The sequence below is a fragment of the Carlito syrichta genome, unplaced genomic scaffold (genome assembly GCF_000164805.1).
Source record: "Carlito syrichta isolate Samal-C Ts95f unplaced genomic scaffold, Tarsius_syrichta-2.0.1 Scaffold309425, whole genome shotgun sequence".
Taxonomy (NCBI): domain Eukaryota; kingdom Metazoa; phylum Chordata; class Mammalia; order Primates; family Tarsiidae; genus Carlito; species Carlito syrichta.
The window spans coordinates 676167-694574 of record NW_007253521.1 but is presented as its reverse complement, the minus strand read 5'-3'; the positions used below and the strand labels follow the sequence as shown (position 1 = coordinate 694574).

General features: G+C 37.4%; 1 protein-coding gene across 1 annotated transcript in view; it reads left to right on the top strand.

Annotated features, from left to right (window-relative positions):
* The window catches only part of DLC1 (DLC1 Rho GTPase activating protein), a 447354-nt gene that overhangs the window by 106209 nt on the left and 322737 nt on the right, over nt 1-18408 (top strand). The window contains exon 3 of the mRNA XM_008067229.2: nt 6931-7080. Within this exon, the coding sequence (XP_008065420.1) occupies nt 6931-7080 (150 nt within the window). The remainder of the gene's footprint in view (nt 1-6930; nt 7081-18408) is intronic.

Sequence of the window (18408 nt, the reverse complement as noted above, 5' to 3'; positions counted from 1 at the left end):
AGGATGAAACTGAGTCAAGTCTTCTGCTAAAAGATTCCTTTCTTTCCTCCAAGCAAGGAGTATTACCAGCCCAGAATAGCCAGTAAGATGTATACGGAATTAAAGACAGTATAGGGGCCAGAACCTTGAATCAGGAAGTTTTAGTTCTATTCTTGGCTTAGCTTTGAATTTATTATGGCTATCTATGTGATGCCACAGCTCACTGACAAGCAGAGCATTCAAGCAATGCTGTGTTTGCTGAAGCAAATGTGTAGTATTTGGATTTTTTGCTGATTTGCTGAATTTTTGGTTCTCTTCCAAATGCTGGCATTAGGCAAACAGAGCCTGTGTGTCTCCAGAAGAGATACTCTGTTCTCTGGACTTTGTATCTCTCCAGTCTGTAAAATGTCGGTAACTTGCACCTCCTCCCTACCACCATGTGTGTATGTGTGTGTGTGTGTGTGTGTGTGTGTGTGTGTGTGTGTGTGTACTGTATTTGTGCTGTTCAATTAAGAGCATCTGGAGAAAGAACAGTGTTAGGATTATCTTTCCAAGATAAAAGGAAAGAAGGATAGTGGAGGATCCTGTTATTGAAAGAAGGATAGTGGAAGCTGCCTTACCAATTCAGAGGCTTCTTGGAAAGAATGACTCTCTGGAAACCCTATCTTCCCCAGATACCACTGCAATCAAAGGAACTTCACCACCCAGGAACAAAATAGCTCTTTGGAATAAATAAGATGTAACTTTCAGATTTCCAGGTGACCACTATGGGGCTTGACCATGTTAGGTTTTTGACAACAAATCAAATTGAATTAAAGTTTCTCTTCTAATTTGCCTAGCATCTAGAGATTTGTGCTTGCATCTGAAAGAGATACAACTGGAAATTTCTTTCACAACAGCTACATATATTATCTCTACTTTGACAACAGCTGGTTGCAGTCTCAAGGCAACAGGATGTTTCTGTTCTTAGCATTACACAGGCACGTATTGGGAAAAAGAGACATATATCACACTGTTGACTCAAGTTCAGCTCCCAGTCAACTAAATACTTTTTCCTCATTAAAGAAGCAGATTGTGGCTATCCCGTTACGAATAGACTGTTCATGTTTTAAACAGGCACTAGATTCTTAGGTTGCATTAAAGAGCGTATACAGACCATGAGGAAGTACAACCTACTCTGCCCTGGTCAGAGAACACGTAGAGTAATACCTTTAATTCTGGGCACTAGCCATTAATTGAGTCATTGGTAGAATTAACATCATATCCAAAGAAGAGTAAACAAAACTAATGAGGATTTGAAAACATGTCGTCCAGGCTCGGTGGCTCAACCTGTAATCCCAGCACTTTGGGAGGCCGAGGAGAGTGGATTGCCTGAGCCCTCAGGTTCGAGACCAGCCTGGGCAACTTGGTGAGACCTCATCTCTACAATAAATTAAAAACTAGCCAGGCATGGTAGTGGACGTCTGTAATTCCGGCTACTTGGGAGACTGAGGAAGAAGGATTGCCAGAGCCCAGCAGGTCGACACTGGGGTGGCCATGAGCATGCCACTGCCCTCCAGCCTGGGCGACAGACTGAGACTCCAACTCAATAAAAAAAGAAAGCATGTCATATGAGAAGTAATTAAAGAAATTGAAGTTAATTCACCTAGAAAAGAAAGAAAATGAGCACAACCTCGTTCTTTAAATGTTTGAAAGGCTGTTTCATGGAATATTGACACCACTTATTGTCTAGTTCTGGAAGGAGAAGGTGGGAAGTTAGAGGAAGGCAAAATTTGATACTGTAGCACATCTAAAAATTATAGCTGCACAAATATGAAATAGGTCGCTTCCTAGGAAATAGTGCGTAGTACATAGTAAGCAGTCAATAAACATATTTTGAATGATTGATAAATAGAAATGTAAAGAACTGGGCAAGATGACTTCACAGGTTTCTCACAATTAATGTTGTTGCCATTGGTGTTCTTCAGAAGCATAGTTTCTCTTTTTAAGAGGAATCTAAACAAGGGTGTAGGATTTGAGGAGATAATACGGGATACCCAACTAAGTATAAAATTTGAAATGGTATCCAAGGAAGGAAACCAAAATGGAGAACTAGAAAGATTATTAAGATAGGGATTAGGAAGAACCAGGCTCTTGTCTAGGCTTTACCAATGCAGGAGTGATCTGGATTTTTAAAAACCCTCGGAGTTCAGTTTCCTTATCTGCAAAATCAGGGCACTAGAGCCTTGAACTTCTATATTTCTAAATCCTTGTGTGAAGTATCCAAGTGATATATTAAGTAACTTAAATATGTTTCGGCCTGGCATGGTGGCTCATGCCAGTAATCTCAGCACTTTAGGAGGCCAAGACAGGAAGACTACCTGAGCCTAGGAACTTGAGACCAGCCTAGGCAACATAGCGAGACCTCATCTCTCCAAAAAATAAAAAAGTTAGCCAGGCGTGGTGATGTACACTTGTAAGTCTCAGCTACTTGGAAGGCTGAGGTAGAAGGATTGCCTGAGCCTAGGAGGTCAAAGCTGTGGTGAGCCATGATTGTGCCAACTGCACTCCAGCCCGTATGACCTTGTCTTAAAAAGAAAATCCTGTGATTGGCAGAAATATGAATATAAAATATGTTAATTATAATGAATTATAAGAAGTTTTACAAGCATAAATAATGGATAGGGCATGAAAGAGAGACAAAGGAGCCACTACTAAAAAATAAAAAGAGAGAGAAAGAATTTTCCAGAAAAACACCAAATCTACAATTTAAAATGAACTTTACCTAGGCAACAATGGCAAACGTTAAGGAAAATAAATTCATTATATAGATAAAGTGCATTATTTTAATATGCACTATTCTGTGGACTAAACCATAATTACAACTATTGGTTTAACTATCAATGTTTCTAGTCAGGTCAAATTTTAAGAATGATTTTCCAAACCACTAGTCCCCACTCCAGCGTGATTTGGAGCCACCAGACACCAGCTTGCACCAGCCCATAGGGGCCAACTGTACTTATCTTTCTAACTCTGCATCCAGTATACCACTGTCCATCAAATACACCACTGTCCATCCAGTCCCTGCTCTGAAGAAATATGCTCCCCAAACAGTGTCTTTTCTTTTTTCACTTTGATACAAAAATATATGAGGCTTTGTCTTAAAATTTGCTGTTATTTCTTTGTAATCATTTCATTAAGTCTTCGATTCAGACTTCAGCACAAGACCAGGACTAGAAGAATAAGCTTAGGATAAATAAGCACGTATTATTCATGGGGTATTGCTGGATGTAAACTGTGGTGAGGTTTCAAAAATGATTGCCAACATGTATTAAGAAATCTAAAAGTTTATAAAGCATAGTAGATCACTCATTTGTATATATTCTGCCAGTGGCCTCCATCACACGAAGAGGAAAACTCCTCTATCTTCAAAACAAACAAACAAAAAAATGAGTTGCCTCCCATTTATACCAACCTCATCCTACACTAGCACTCACTCCCCCTCCCTCTCCCTGTCCCTCTCACTTCTCCTCCATTATCTTCCCTAGTTTTGTTTTGTTTTTTTTGGATCCTCTTATTGCTCTCATTAACCAAACACATTCCCACCTCAGCAGCATTGTATTATTCCCCACTCGACTTGAAACACTATTTTCCCAGTTCCCCTCACCCTTCTTGACCTCTTTGTTTTCCCCATCATCGTCCTCCTCCTCCTCTTCCTCCCTCCTCCATCTTTCTCTGTTTCTCTCAATCTTTATCATTTTCTCCATCTCACGCCCCTCTCAATTATGGTTTATCTCTCACTTCTACAGAAACTCCTCTGACCAGGCTACATGAAGTAGAGGACTACCCCTGCAGTTACTGTATCTCACTTTCTTCTTACACTCTCTCCCATTTGAAACTCTTACTTGTGAATTTGTTGACTTTCATTTTCTGTCTTCCCATGGTTGACTATAATATTCAGGGAAACAGGGATCTTATTTGTGTTGTTTGCTGATGGATGTTCAGACTCTTTGATAGAGATTGGCCCAGAACAGCAGAGACTAAAGGAAAAAAGGAGGGGACAATGGAAAGGAGGAGAATTTAGCACCTTGAAGTTTCTGACTTCATGAATAGGCAAGCTTCACGTATTAAGAAGTTCCTCTTCATGAACTATAGTGACAGGGAGCTTTTAAAACCCACTGTCGAAGTCAGCCTGGCCAAAATCTGCACGTACACGACTCTGTTTTCAGGCATGAGCTATTTGCTGGAGTTTAGCCATAGACATATGAAAAGCTAGAACTTTGTGAGATATTAATATCTGGGCTTTAAAAAAACAAGGGCCATAATATTTATCCAAAAGATCAGACTTGTAGTGACTCTATTTTGTGAAGTATTATGAATGTGTAACATATGATCCTGGTCTATGTACTTGACACACCAGGCTGAATGTAATGGATGGTGAATAAAGAAGCATCCAGGAAGGAAAGGGGAAAACATAGGCTTATTTCTCTACAGGAATATCACAGAGCAAGCCTATTTGGTTTTATTCCTTTTGGCAGAGCATTGAAATAATTTGATGCTCAGTTCATGGATGTAAAAATGATTTTAAAGTACAATGTCAGCATCCAGTTAAGTCAAAGAAAATTTGCTTCTGAGCAAGATTAGTCATATGAAAAGTTGGAACTTTGTGAAATATTAATATTTTGGCTTTAAAAACAGGGGCCATAATATTTATCCAAAGCATCAGATTTGTAGTCACTCTATTTTGTGAAGTTTTATGATTATGTACCGTATGATCCTGGTCTGTGTAGGATATACTGCTTCATCTAACACTGTCTTAGAAGCTGGGAAATATTAAGATATATTTTCCAAGGCTTTTGGAGGTGTTATTTCACTGGTTCCTGTTGATTTCATTATTATTATTCCCAAAATGGACTGTGAGTACAATATATAACTTGGCTGTGTGTCTGTCAGTTAAAAAAAAATCATCTCTGTCCTTGAGGACATTATAACTAAAAAATTAAAGACAATCATACAAAACCATGTATGGACATAGAATTGCAGAGAACATCATCTTGCCAAACACAACTTTGGCTTAAAAGAGACGTAAATTATATAAGCAAACAAATTAGAAGTGTAATTAAGGAGATTTAATTACTATTCAGTCAGATTTTTCCATTTTCTGGAATATTTAGAAGGAAATGAACCTAAATTATCTCTAATATTTTGGGAATTCTATTTTAAGTTATAAGCAGAATTCAACTATCAATGATACTTGTTTGAATATGACAAAATTCTGTAGCATTGAGGGATATGATATATAGTAAGGATCAGGTCTGTTTGTGAATATTATGGACCTTTTAAAAATAATAATACCTTAAGATGACAAAAGTTTGTAATTATCTGCAAGAGCCTCATTAACTATTTTAAACACCAGGGACAATGGGAGGGAGTTGAAATCATAACAATGGCATAGTATTCTGAAGGATTAACACATCTCAAAAAAAATCTTAATTTATTCTTAAAATTAATCTGCCTTTTTGAAAATAGGACTAGTTCTTCAGTTTGCATGTCTGTTAAGCCAAGCACAAGTTCAGTGTACTTGAATAACTTATCTAATGTTAGCTTAATTAATTGATTATTATGACCAATTTAATGCAATAAACCAATTATTTAACATTTAAAAGATAATGCCACTGTAGTAGTAACAATTTGCTGTAAGTATTTAATATATAGAGAACTCCATAAAATTAGAGTAAGCCACAAAATTGCCCTAGTCCCTGTACTTTGGGGGTGCCTTTTAATGGTAACTGGGGAATGTAGAAGGATTTTTAAAATGTCAAAAAATAAAAGCCCAATCCAGGCAGTCTTTCCTTTCATCCCACAACTAACCATCACTGAAGCAAAGCCCCCAACCTGCTATCCATGTATTGATAACCTCAGGATTCTGTCAAAACATATTTTCCCTTTGAGGTTGGCCACTGGTGATTTTAAAACTCATTTTGTCCAGATAAATATCTGAGTCAGATGGGAGGATGGCAACATGAGTCACAAATGATGACTTGTCTCAAAAGAGCCAGCCCTGAGTCCATGACATCCCCCAATAGATTTCGCTTTTAAAGAACCTAACTGTGCTTCCCATGATCTTTTTTGTCCACCCAATACACTACCCAACCCTGATATCTTATACAAAACAGAGGATTTGGAATATTCCTTATACTAATTGACTTTATTTGAATGCACAAGAATAGTAGAGTCATGCCAAAGTAACTTTTTATGATTGATGAGAAGGTTTAGCTACTCCTATAAAGAAAAGTATTTCCATAAATATATGTCTATATTATGTAGAATTGAGAATAAGTAACCGTGGTCATTTACAAAGATATATATTGTTGTGGAAGCTTTTTTCAAAAGTGTGTGAAAGAAAAAGAAACTCAAGAGAAGAAATGTTGGCAGTGACAGATCTCAAAGCAGCAATGGGTGAATGGCCCCATGCTGGGAAAATTGCTCACTGCTCAAACTGAAAACTTCCCTCATGTCATGCTTTTCTCATTTTGACTATACTTTGAAATATTGTTTTTAAAATGTTGTCTCATAGTAATCCATAAATGTCTAACCATAACCAATGATTAGTAACTTTCAAATAATAGATCCGTACTCCCCAAAAAGAAAATTATTCTTCTCCCAAGAATAATTAACTGGAAAGTAGTAAATCTGTATTTGCACTCACTGATGTTATACTTCTTTTCATGGCATTTTGCTTTGTAAGATATATATTTAATATTCATGTAAAACACTTTCTTGGCACTAGGTCAGTATCTTCCTAATGAAGAGCCCATTCATTGATGATACAAAATAAAACTTCTCTTCCCGCATAAGTAAAAGACTGCCTATTATCCAGTGTCCCTTTGGTCACATTGAAGAACAGGGAACTTTTTATTCTTACCAAGAAATGACCTTTCATATTCAGTAGCAACGTGTTCTGTTCCGCAGGAAATAAGAGAAGATCGAGACAGGGCGCGGCTGGACTCCATGGTGCTGCTAATCATGAAACTGGACCAGCTTGACCAGGACATCGAGAACGCTCTCAGCAGCAGCTCCACTCCATCGGGTACACCAACGAACCTGCGACGGCACGTTCCTGTGAGCTTCCCACTTTCCACTCCTCCCATAGGAATCGTCTCTCTCCATTTCATATAGTCCCTCTTACAAGTGAAACATCTTTGTTATAGGCCTCTATCAATAAATGATCCTGAATAGAGTCCCACAAAGATCACTCAAATACTGCTAGGTTTCATGCAGAGTCCATAGAGAAATGAGTGGTACAAAAGAACATAGCTATCAATTTTTACATTAAAATTTGGATCTCTTTAATTTCATTTTATTTTACAATTGTGGGTACATGTGAGAGTTTACTACATAAGTAAATTGCATGCAGGTGAGGCTTGGGCTTCTAAAGAGTCCTCTCTCCTCCTGTTAGTGAACCTGGTACTCATTGTGTCTTGAGTACCCCATAATCCTTCTTCTTCCCTTTCTCCATTAGCAGTGGCCAGCATCTGTTGTTCCCACCTTTGTGCTAGTGTAACCAGTGATCAGGGCTCACTTATAAGTAAGAATATGTGGTATTCATGTTTCTGTGATAGTTCACTTAGAATGATGGTCTCCAGCTGCATCCATGCCACTGCAAAGGATATAATTTTGTTCTTCTTTATGGCTGTGTAGTATTCCATTGTGTATATTCCATTTCTTTATTTGGTCCATTTTCAGTGGGCATCTGGGTTGGTTCCATATTTTGCTATTGTAAATAGTGCTGCAATAAACATATGTGTGTAGGTGTCTTTTTGGTAGAGCAATTTATGTTCTTCTGGGTGTATTCCCAGAAGTGGGATTGCTGTATTGTATGGTGGCTCAATTTTTAGTTCTTTGAGAAATTTCCAAGATTGCTTTCTACAAAGGATGAACTTGCTTACAGTCCCACCAACAGTATAGAAGCATTCCCTTTTCTCTGCAGCCTCACCAACACCTATTGTCTTTTGACTTTTCAGTTATAGCTGTCCTTACCGTTATGAGGTAGTATCTCATTGTAGTTTTGATTTTCATTTCTCTGATGATCAGTGAGGACAAACATTTTTTCATGTGTGCATTTTCACTTGAATGTCTTCCTTTGAGAAGTGTCTGTTCATATCTTTTTCCCACTTTTTAATAGAGTTGTAAATTTTTTATCTGTCAATTCATTTGAGTTCCGTGTACATCCTTGATGTTAGACCTTTATCAGATGCATAGCTTGCAAATATTTTTCCCATTCTGTGAGTTGTTTCTTTACTATTTTGATGCTTTATTTTACTGTGCAAAAGCTTTTTAGTTTGATATGGTCCCACCTGTCAATTTTAGCTTTTGCTGCATTTGCTCTTGAGGACTTAGCCATTAGTTCAATGTCTACTTCAATGTTCAGGAGGGTATTCACCAAGTTTCCTTCTAAGATTCTTATAGTTTGAGGTTTCACATTCAAGTCTTTGGTATATTCCAAGATAATTTTTGTTTCACTCTTGTTCATGTGGTTATCCAGTTTTCCCAACAGCATTTGCTAACTATGGCTTTCTTTCCCCAATGTTTGTTTTCATCAGCTTTGTCAAAGATGAGTTGACTGGAAGTCCTTGGTTTTGTTTAGGATTCTCTGTCCTGTTCCATTGGTCTATATGTTTATTCCTGTACTAGTACCATGCTGCCTTGCAGTAAAGTTTGAAGTCTGGAAGTGTGATACCTCCAGCTTTGTTCTTTTTGCTGATGATTAATTTAGCTGTTTGGGCTCTTTTTTGCTTTTATATAAATTTCTGTCTTGCCTTTTCTAGGTCTGTGAAAAATGATTCTGGTGATTTGATAGGAATTGTGTTGAATCTGTACATTGCCTTGGGTAGAATGAATATTTTGACAATATTAATTCTTCCAATTCATGAGCATGAAGTATTTCTCCATTTGTTTGTGTCATCCTTGATTTCTTTGAGCTGTGTTTCTTAGTTCTCATTGTAAAGGTTTTTCATCTCTTTGGTGAGGTGGATTCCGAGATATTTTATTTTATTTGTGGCTATTGTGAGTAGGATGAAAATTATTATCATTAAACAGGAAGAAGGATCATCTTGGAAAATTATACTTCCTAGGAACCAAATCTCCCTTCATTGTCATCCTTCTCTAGTATGATTTAAACTTCATTAGCAAGTACTATGTCTATCAGTGTACTGTAAATTTTCATTGCATGTAGAAGATACTTGATATATATTTGCTACATGGATGGATGGATGGATGGTTAGGTGGGTGGATGCTGATTAAACTAATCCAGCATACTAAAAAAAATGATGAAATTAACTTGAGAGCACTCTAAAATTCACCTAGTGAAATATAATCAATTCAAGACGGAACTGAGAATTTTACTCTACTGTGCATCAATTTTATATAAGGCAGATACTCCTCTGAGAGTCTAACACTCAAAGTAAAAATTGAAAAATGCAGATTTCTGGATTGAGGATACACTTTGTATGTTTATATTAACATTGTATTAAATGGCTTGATGTTTGTAGATTAAACAAATATGATAGTAGAGTTTATTTATAATTAATCCATAAATCTCTTTTCAATTAATCTATTACTTATGTTATGCAATAATAAATATATTGAGTCAAGAAATTTGTATTTGCCTAAAATCAAGGGGTGGAAATTTTTAATATATATATATACACACACACACATATATATGTATGTATGTATTAATTAGAGCACTTATTGAAATAGAAATATTGTGTATCACATTATTTGATTTGAGTAGCTCTGCCATGGATTCTGACATTATTCAAAAACCACTCTGACTGTGGGGAAGAGTGTTTCAGAGTAAATAAACAGATTAAAGTAATAGCTAACTTTAGTATAAGCTAGGTAGTAGGCTAAGTACTCCACATACACAAGACATTAACACATTCATCTTTTATAATATTTTTCAAGCGAGTAAAAGGCATAGAGAAGTTGGTAATTGCATGTACCAGAGCAGGTATCCAACCCAGGCAGTCTTTTTTTTTTTTAAGATGTAAAATGGAATCTTTATTTATTTATTTATTTTTATTATAAAGATGTGGGGTACAATTCAGGGTTAGGTATACAAATATTGATTATGCAGGTACCCTTGGTGATGAAGTATGCCCCTCCCTTCCCTGGCAGTTCCTCTCAAATGCCAATCACACTCCCCCTCCCCTGGCAACTTCCCGCCACTGCCAATCCCTTTCTTGGAGTATTATGATAATTGCTCAAGGCCCACTTATGAGTGAGAACATGTGGTACTCTGTGCTTTGTTTCTGTGATAGATCACTGAGTATGATCAACTCTAAATCCATCCAAGTTGCTGATAAGTCCATACGTTTGTCCTTCTTTATGGCAGCATAATATTCCATTGTGTATATGTACCACATTTTCTTAATCCAGCCCAGCTGTGATGAGCAATATGGTTAGTTCCATGTTTTTGCTATTTTGAATAGAGTTGCAACAAACATACATGTGCAGGTATCTTTTTTGTAGAATGATTTGAGTTCCTCCAGGTATATTCCCAGTAGGAGAATTGCTGGGTCAAATGGAAGGTCAATTTCTAGTTCTTTCAGAAACTGCCACACTGTCTTCCAAAGAGGTTGCACTAGTTTGTATGCCCAACAGCAGTGTAGAAGTGTTCCTTTTTCTCTGCAGTTTCACCAGCATCTGTTGTTATTTGTTTTATTAATGATGACCATTCTTACTGGAGTTAGGTGGTGTCTCAATGTGGTTTTGATTTGCATTTCTCTGATGATGAGTTAGGCTGAGCACTTCTTCATGTGTCTGTTGACTGCCCATATATCTTCTTTTGAGAGGTATCTATTCATGTCTTTTGCCCACTTTTTAATGGGGCTGTTTGCTTTTTTCCTTTCAGTGCATTTGAGTTCCTTGTAGATCCTAGATGTTAGGCCTTTGTCAGATATACAGTTGGCTAATATTTTTTCCCATTCTGTGGGCTGTTTCCCTGCTTTCTTTATGGCTTCTTTTGCTTTGCAGAATCTCGTTAGTTTGATAAGGTCCCACTTGTCTATCTTATTTCTTAAGGTATGGGCATTTAGGGTTCTGAACAGGAATCAGTTGCCAGTTCCAATTTCCATAAGGATGTCTCCCGCATTTTCTAAGATTCTTATAGTTTGAAGTTTTACGTTTAGGTCTTTGATCCATTTAGAGTTAATTTTTGTGTATGGTGGTAGTTAGGAGTCCTGTTTCAATCTTCTGCATGTGATCAGTCAGTTTTCACAGCACCATTTACTGAATAGTTTCTCCTCTCTCCAGCGGTTGTTGTTGGAGACTTCGTCAAAGATGAGCTGGTTGAGAAATTGAGGTTTTGCTTCCGGAACTTTATCCTGTTTCCTTGGTCTGTGTGCCTGTTCTTGTACCAATACCTGGCTGTTTTGATTACTTTGACCTTATAGTAAAGTTTGAAGTCTGGAAGAGTGGTACCTCCTGTTTTGTTTCTTTGTCTAAGGATTGTTTTGGTTATTGTTGGTCATTTATGTTTCCATATGAATTTCTGTATTGTCATTTCCAGGTCTGAGAAGAATGATGTTGGTAACTTAACGAGTATTGCATTGAATTTGTAGATTGCCTTTGGTAGGATGGACATTTTAACAATGTTGATTCTTCCTATCCATGAGCATGGAATATTTTTCCTTTTGTTGTGTTTGTTTGTTTGTTTGAGTTGAAGTCTCATTCTGTCGCCCAGACTGGAGTGCAATGGCATGCTCCCAGCCACTGCAGCCTCGACCTGCTGGGCTCCGGCAATCCTTCCACCTCAGCCTTCCAAGTAGCTGGAACTACAGGTGTGCACTACCACGCCCGGCTAATTTTTTGATTTATTGTAGAGATGAGGTCTCACCAAGTAGTCCAGGCGGTTCTCGAACTCGCAGGCTCAGGCAATCCACTCACCTCAGCCTCCCAAAGCTCGGGATTACAGGCTGAGCCACTGAACCTGGCTTATTTTTCCTTTTGAAATCTTGCCAGTCTTATTCCAGTATCATGTCCTTTAGCCACTATACTATACTGCCTTTCCTAGCTGGCTATAATAGTAATCTTATAGCTTAAGCAAATTAATAATAATAATAATTAACTAAAAGCAAATAAATATGAAGCTAAATACTTCAACCTAGAAAGTCAGTAGAAATGAATTTTTTGTTTTTGTTTGTAACCTTCTGAATGGTTTCTTTACACTTAGATGTATTTATTTATTATAGAGTTGTGGGATATAAATGAGGATTTACTATATAAGTAAGTAGCATGCAGGTGAAGTTCAGGCTTCTGGATTGCCCTCACACCCCCTGGTAACAGATCAGGTCTTCTTTGTGTTGTCACATGCTTCTTTCTCCCTCCCTCCTTCCCCTAGCAGTGCCCAGCTACTGCCAGTCCCACTCTTGTGCTAATGTGACTGGTGATCAGGACCCATTCATGAGTGAGAGTGTGCAGTATTCAGTTCTTTGTTTCTGTAATAGTTCATTTAGTATGATGGTTTCCAATTGCATCCAAGTTGCTGTGAAGGCAATGGTTTTGTCCTTCTTTATGGTTGTGTAATACTTCCTCGTGTATATGAACCACATTTTTTTAATCCGGTTCACTTTTTTTGGCCAGCAGGGTTGGTTTCATGTTTTCATCATTGTGAATAGTGCCGCAATTTTTTCTTAACCTTGAAGATTCATTGTAAATATTTTCTTTAGAGTGAGTCTTCCCTAAATTTTCTGTCTTCCCAGAAAGAGTCAATGGGTTCCTCCCTGGTGCTGCCATAGTATCTTGCACACACTTTAGTTTTAGCAAATAGAACAGGCATCCAAGAGAGAAAATTCAATTAAAGTAATCTCCTGAAGACCAATAAAAAGAGATATTTTAATTTTATTTTCATATGAAGAATGTATAGAAGCTTCAGTTTCGTTTTGATCAATACTTTCAAAGCCAAGAATAATCATATTTTTCAATAGAAGGCACTGCTTAATACTTCTTTTCTGTTTTTTGGTGTGAATTGTTGTTCTCCTATCTTTCCGATCTCTCCCCTTTTCCTTAGCCTCCAACTTCCCTCAGTCTCCATGTATTTAGAGTAAAGGCATAGCCTTTCTGCTAAATATGACTTTTAGCCTTTCTGTTAAATATGTCTCCATCTCAGAAAGCAATATAGCCCTTACCTGCTAGACATGGTTCTCTGTGGAACAGGAAAGACAAAACAAAAACAGGAGCTGATATAGATGATGCTTTGAGCATTTGTCTACATCGACATTTCCTGCCTCCATTTAAATTGTACACTGGATTTTGTATTGCACACACTATCTCATGGAATATCACCACAATTGTTGGCTTTGTAAATAGACATCTATTTGGAATAAACAAAAGAATACAGTGACAGTGGAAACATGATGAACTTTGGAGTCTACAGGTCTAGATTCAAATGTAAGCATTAGAACTGACTTTTGGGGAACATTAAAATTATTTAATTTCTCAACTACAGGTTCAGGTAAAAAACAGAGATATTGTTTCCTAATGAATGGCTTGTTGGGAGGAGTAAATGAAAGAACGCATGTAAAATGTATTGCACAGATCTAGCACAATGACTTTTTTAGTAATTGTTAATTCCTTTTCCTCCTTCCGTCCTATAATCACGCACGCCAGAGACTCAGCTAAACATAAATAAAATGTGTCCCACAGTCCTCAAAACTCTTTTTGATCTTTATGTTTTTCTAGGTCATCCCTTGTTCTTTATTTCTGTTCCTTGGTATTTAAAGCTAATTTTAACATTCTTTCATCATCAAAATTTTTTCCACAGGCACTTTCCACTCCTTTTGATAATTGTGCCATGGAATAAAAGGATTATAATGGCATGATTATGACCTTGATCATCCACCAAGGAGCACTGTTCCAGACTCAGAGGACAAGAAGTCTCTTCCCCGCCCTCAAGCTCTCCTGTGAATTTATAGTTTGGCAGGAAAATAAGACATACAATAAAACAGTCCCCTCCTTCCCCCACGCCAGTCTGAAATTATTTACAAGGAAATGTCAGAATGAGTTTTACAAATGTAGAAAGAATATTATAGGCTGGAGCCTTTAAGGATGACTATAGTATGAGAAAAATAAAATAAGGGTAGAGGTAAATGAGGCTGCCTGAATAAAGCCTAGAAGTTGGCTTTACCTTGGTGAATCCACCACAGCCTAGGATCTGGTTTCTTCTCATGCACGCTTGATTTGGCCAGGCCTCTGCAATCTCAGTTTCCTATGGCTGCTAAAATAGCCAATCTCACAAGATGAATGGGGTTGTGAGATGAAGGTGGTAGTATTTAGTGAGTGTTAACCTTTATGTATGTTACTTTGTTTATCCTTTTGACAATCCTTAAATGAGAAATCTGAGCTTCAGTGAGGATGAGTAATTTACCTGTGTAATCAGGAGCTGTAATTTACTTAAGGTCATATAACTAATGAGATTTACTTCCACATCTTTCAGATTCCAAAGCCCATGCTCATTCTGCTATATTATAAGACTTCCCAAGATACATGTTTTTAATTCACAATGAGATAAATACCATTTCCAGGGCCAGAATTCTATGGTCATCAGACCGTCAGGATATTTTCTTCCTAATAACAAGGTATCTTTAAAGTTTGAATTACTAATTTTTTTTGGAGCCATCATGTAATCAAGGGGATATTTATCTTTTGGGATATTCCATTCACACTGTAGGGAAGCTTTAGAAACATCTAGGCTGGAACCACTTCACTACCTTTAATTGGACCTCCAGTACTGTTCTGCCATATTTTAGGTCTCCCTAGATCTTCTCTCATATTAAAGGCAGCTATTCAAAAATTGTATTATTCTCCCAAGTCCCCTACACAAGCTTTGTACTTACCTCTCGGTATCCTTACCTCTTAACATCTGTGCCTTCCTCATCACATAGAAAATGGAGACCATCAACAGACTTCCCAGCACTGCACTTGCAAATAGTTGTAGATGCCTCTTTGCTTCTTTCTTTCCTCCTACATTAATAAAAGAATATAGAAAAAGACGTGTTACTCCTGTCATCTAATTCTGTCTCACTGCCTTGGCTCTCATTCCCATTCCCTCCCACTATCTTGCTTTGCTCCACCAATTATTCATCCTCCCTCTTAAGTTCAAATTTCATTGCTTTGCCCCTATTAATTCTTATCCTTTTTCTCTTTAACATATATACATGCTGTGTTTTCTCTACTATGTACCTATTAAGTAAACACTTCTTTGGTGTAATCTTGCTGTGTCAGCGTATAGGGAGAAGAGAGGTGGACAGGAAAAAGTAATTGTTCTTTTTCACTGCAGACAATCAAAATGAAACACAAAAGGATTCCCTTGACCTCATTTCAAGTATTGTCCTAGCTCACCCCTTACTTTATAAGCCAAGCTTTTGTCTCCTAATCTCCTAGTATTTCTTCCTTGATTTAATTCTTGGCTATTGCATCATCATTTCTTTACAAACCTTCTTATATCTGCCAAATCCAGTAGTGCATGTGCATTCTTCAGCTATAGCATTGGATGCCATTAAGAGTCCTCTCCTTCTTGACTTTTCCTTGGCTTCTGGCTCCTCTCCTGGTTTGTTTTTGATGTTTGTTTGTTTGTTTGTTCGTTTGTTTGTTTTCCTACCTCCTCAACAGTTATTTTCCATACACTTCAGTGACCCTTTCTCCCATATTTGCCTCTTAAATCTTATATTCAGATTCTTGACACAATTCTCCCTACTGTCTGACTTTGACTATTCTCCCTGGGAATCACCATGGCTTCCATTACCTTCTTCATGCTGAGAGTCTCCAAGGAGATCTTTTTTATGATCTCCAGATCTGTATATCCAATGGGTCACAAGATACATGCTGCTTTGTGCCATATTTTAACTGTATGTGCACCTCTACTGCAGCACGAGCCACACTGCATTCCCTGCTGCAATAAACTCAGAGATCTTACTATTCCTATTGCCTGGTGTAGATGGAGGTATAGGGGAACAGTCATGAATGCAGCCTTGCGGGATGAATTACACAAAGCAAAAGTAAGTTGTAGGAAAATTATTAGGTGACAGTTGTGATGATAATTCAGGGCTTATGCACCACTTACATTGCTTATGGTAGCAGTGAGAAGGTAAAGGAAGGAATGGATGTGAGAGATCCTGGAAGAGCCTGTGTGCTATTTCTCATACTAAGAGAGGAGAGAAAGCAATAAAGATTTGTGCTAAACTATACATTGATGGTCCCCCTTTAATTACTTATTGAGTGATGCTTTAGGCCCCTAGCAGAGCATCATAGTAGTTACTTTAAAAGATGGAACTCTGGGGTCAGGCAGACCTGAGCTCTAATGCCAGCTTTGCCATGGGTTGTGACTTGGGCTTCACCATCTCTCAAGTGATGACAATGATACCTTCCACATAGGTTTGGTGAACACTGAAGCAGATAATAGCTATAAAGCATTGTCTGGGAAAGGCAAGCATACAATAAATGGTTGCTTTTCTAAATTTATTATTTAACATTAGAACAATTGCATGGTTAGAAAGATGCATGCCTGCTATGCTATTTGCCTAGTCAAATCACGATAAGGAAAAATTAATCCAAAAGATTTTTGATACACATAAAAGTCAACTATAAAGGAGTTATAATTTACCTACTATGTAGTGATTGTGCATACAATGTTTATAAATTGCATGCTATTTAAGACTATTTGATGTTGATTCAACTTGAAATTCTAATGACTTTTTTATTTAAAATATTGTTTGTCTTTACTAAGCAAAAAAGAGTAGATGGTTCAGATCTGAAGTAACTCCAGGCATCTTAAATTTAGTCAGAGTTATGTATTTTACACACACACACACACACACACACACACACACACTTAAAGAATGTAGTATTATTTTTTTGTTGTGTATGTCTTTTGTCCCCTTACAATTGGAGAAAATTTAGTTTCAATGCTTTTGATGATTTATAATTTCATAGAAGAAACTATAAAAGTACTTCTATTGTGATGATTAAGAAAAGATAGATATTAATATTTTTTCAGTCTAGTTGTTCTTTCATTAAGCTGTGTTTAATAATCATATTCTATGTGCCAGGCACTATTCTAAGAACTGGGGGTCTATCAGTAAACGAGACAAATGAAGTCCCTACTCTTGTGATACATAGATTCTAATAGAGGAAGTCATGAAAGAATTATAAAGAGAGGTGAATAGATTGATAAATAGGTAGGTAGGTAGGTTGACAGATGATAGATAGATGGTAGATATAAATAATATGTGGCAGATAAATGTGGTAATAGGATTTACAAATAGAGAAAGCTATGCTATGGGGGTTAAAGGGAGAAAATACTTTGGCTTGAAATGTCAACAGATGCTTCTCTGAGGTAGTGATATTCAAACTATGTCAACAGATGCTTCTCTGAGGTAGTGATATTCAAACTAAGACCTGAATGTCAAGAAAGGGCCTGCAAAGGGAAATAATGGGGCAAGGGACAAGAAGGAACATACAGCGTTCCTGCTTTAGAAACCAGCTTGATGCATTAGAGGAACTGGCAAAGAGCAAGCATGACTAGACATACTACAAACAAAAGGATGATAACACAGGAAGCCAGAGAGTTGGGGTGCAAGCAAGTGATACTTGGCCATGTGAACCATGGTGAAGTTGAGATGTAGAAAGACTAGACAGAAATATTTGTGTCATGATTTTCTCAGGAGAAAAGCATAGAGTGATATGTGCCTTTGCTCCCTCCCCTCTGTGTCCTCCGCACTCCTGCCTTCCTCTGTGCAATCAGGCCACCTATAACTCAAAGAGAGCACTTGATAAATTAAATGCACAGCCCTTGCAGTGGTTACCAAGTAACTGACATGTCTTGTCCTCATATTATGTAGTAGCTACTAAGAAGACATAATGATATTAACAATAACAAATTTATAGGAATGATTGATATTTAATAAAAATTAGCATGTGCTAATTACATGCAGTTTGCATACATCTTGCTTAATCCTCATGAAACTCTGTTAGTGCATACTATTATTAAACCCATTTTCAAGTGAGGGAATTGAATCACACATGACAAAGCATAATTCCTGCCCTGAGATAGTTCATCAGACAGATATGAGCTAACTGATTCCAGGCCACTAGAGAAGGTGTCATCATGGAGGTCTACTGGAGTCCAGCTCCAGGAGAGAGTCAGGGCTTGAGACGGGGGAATCGGGAAGCAGCAAAAAAGAAAAGACGAAAATGACAGGAATTCTCTTCCTGGGGGAGAGCTCAAGACTCTGCCAATTTTTATTCAATTCTTACAAGCTTATATAGTTTTTTTACTGACCCCTCTACCCACAAAATGTATCCCATGTTACACATTAAATGTTTACATCATGTTTTTTCTTTTGTTTATGGGGAAGTTGACCTTTACAAGTTTCATTTTGTTCCTTC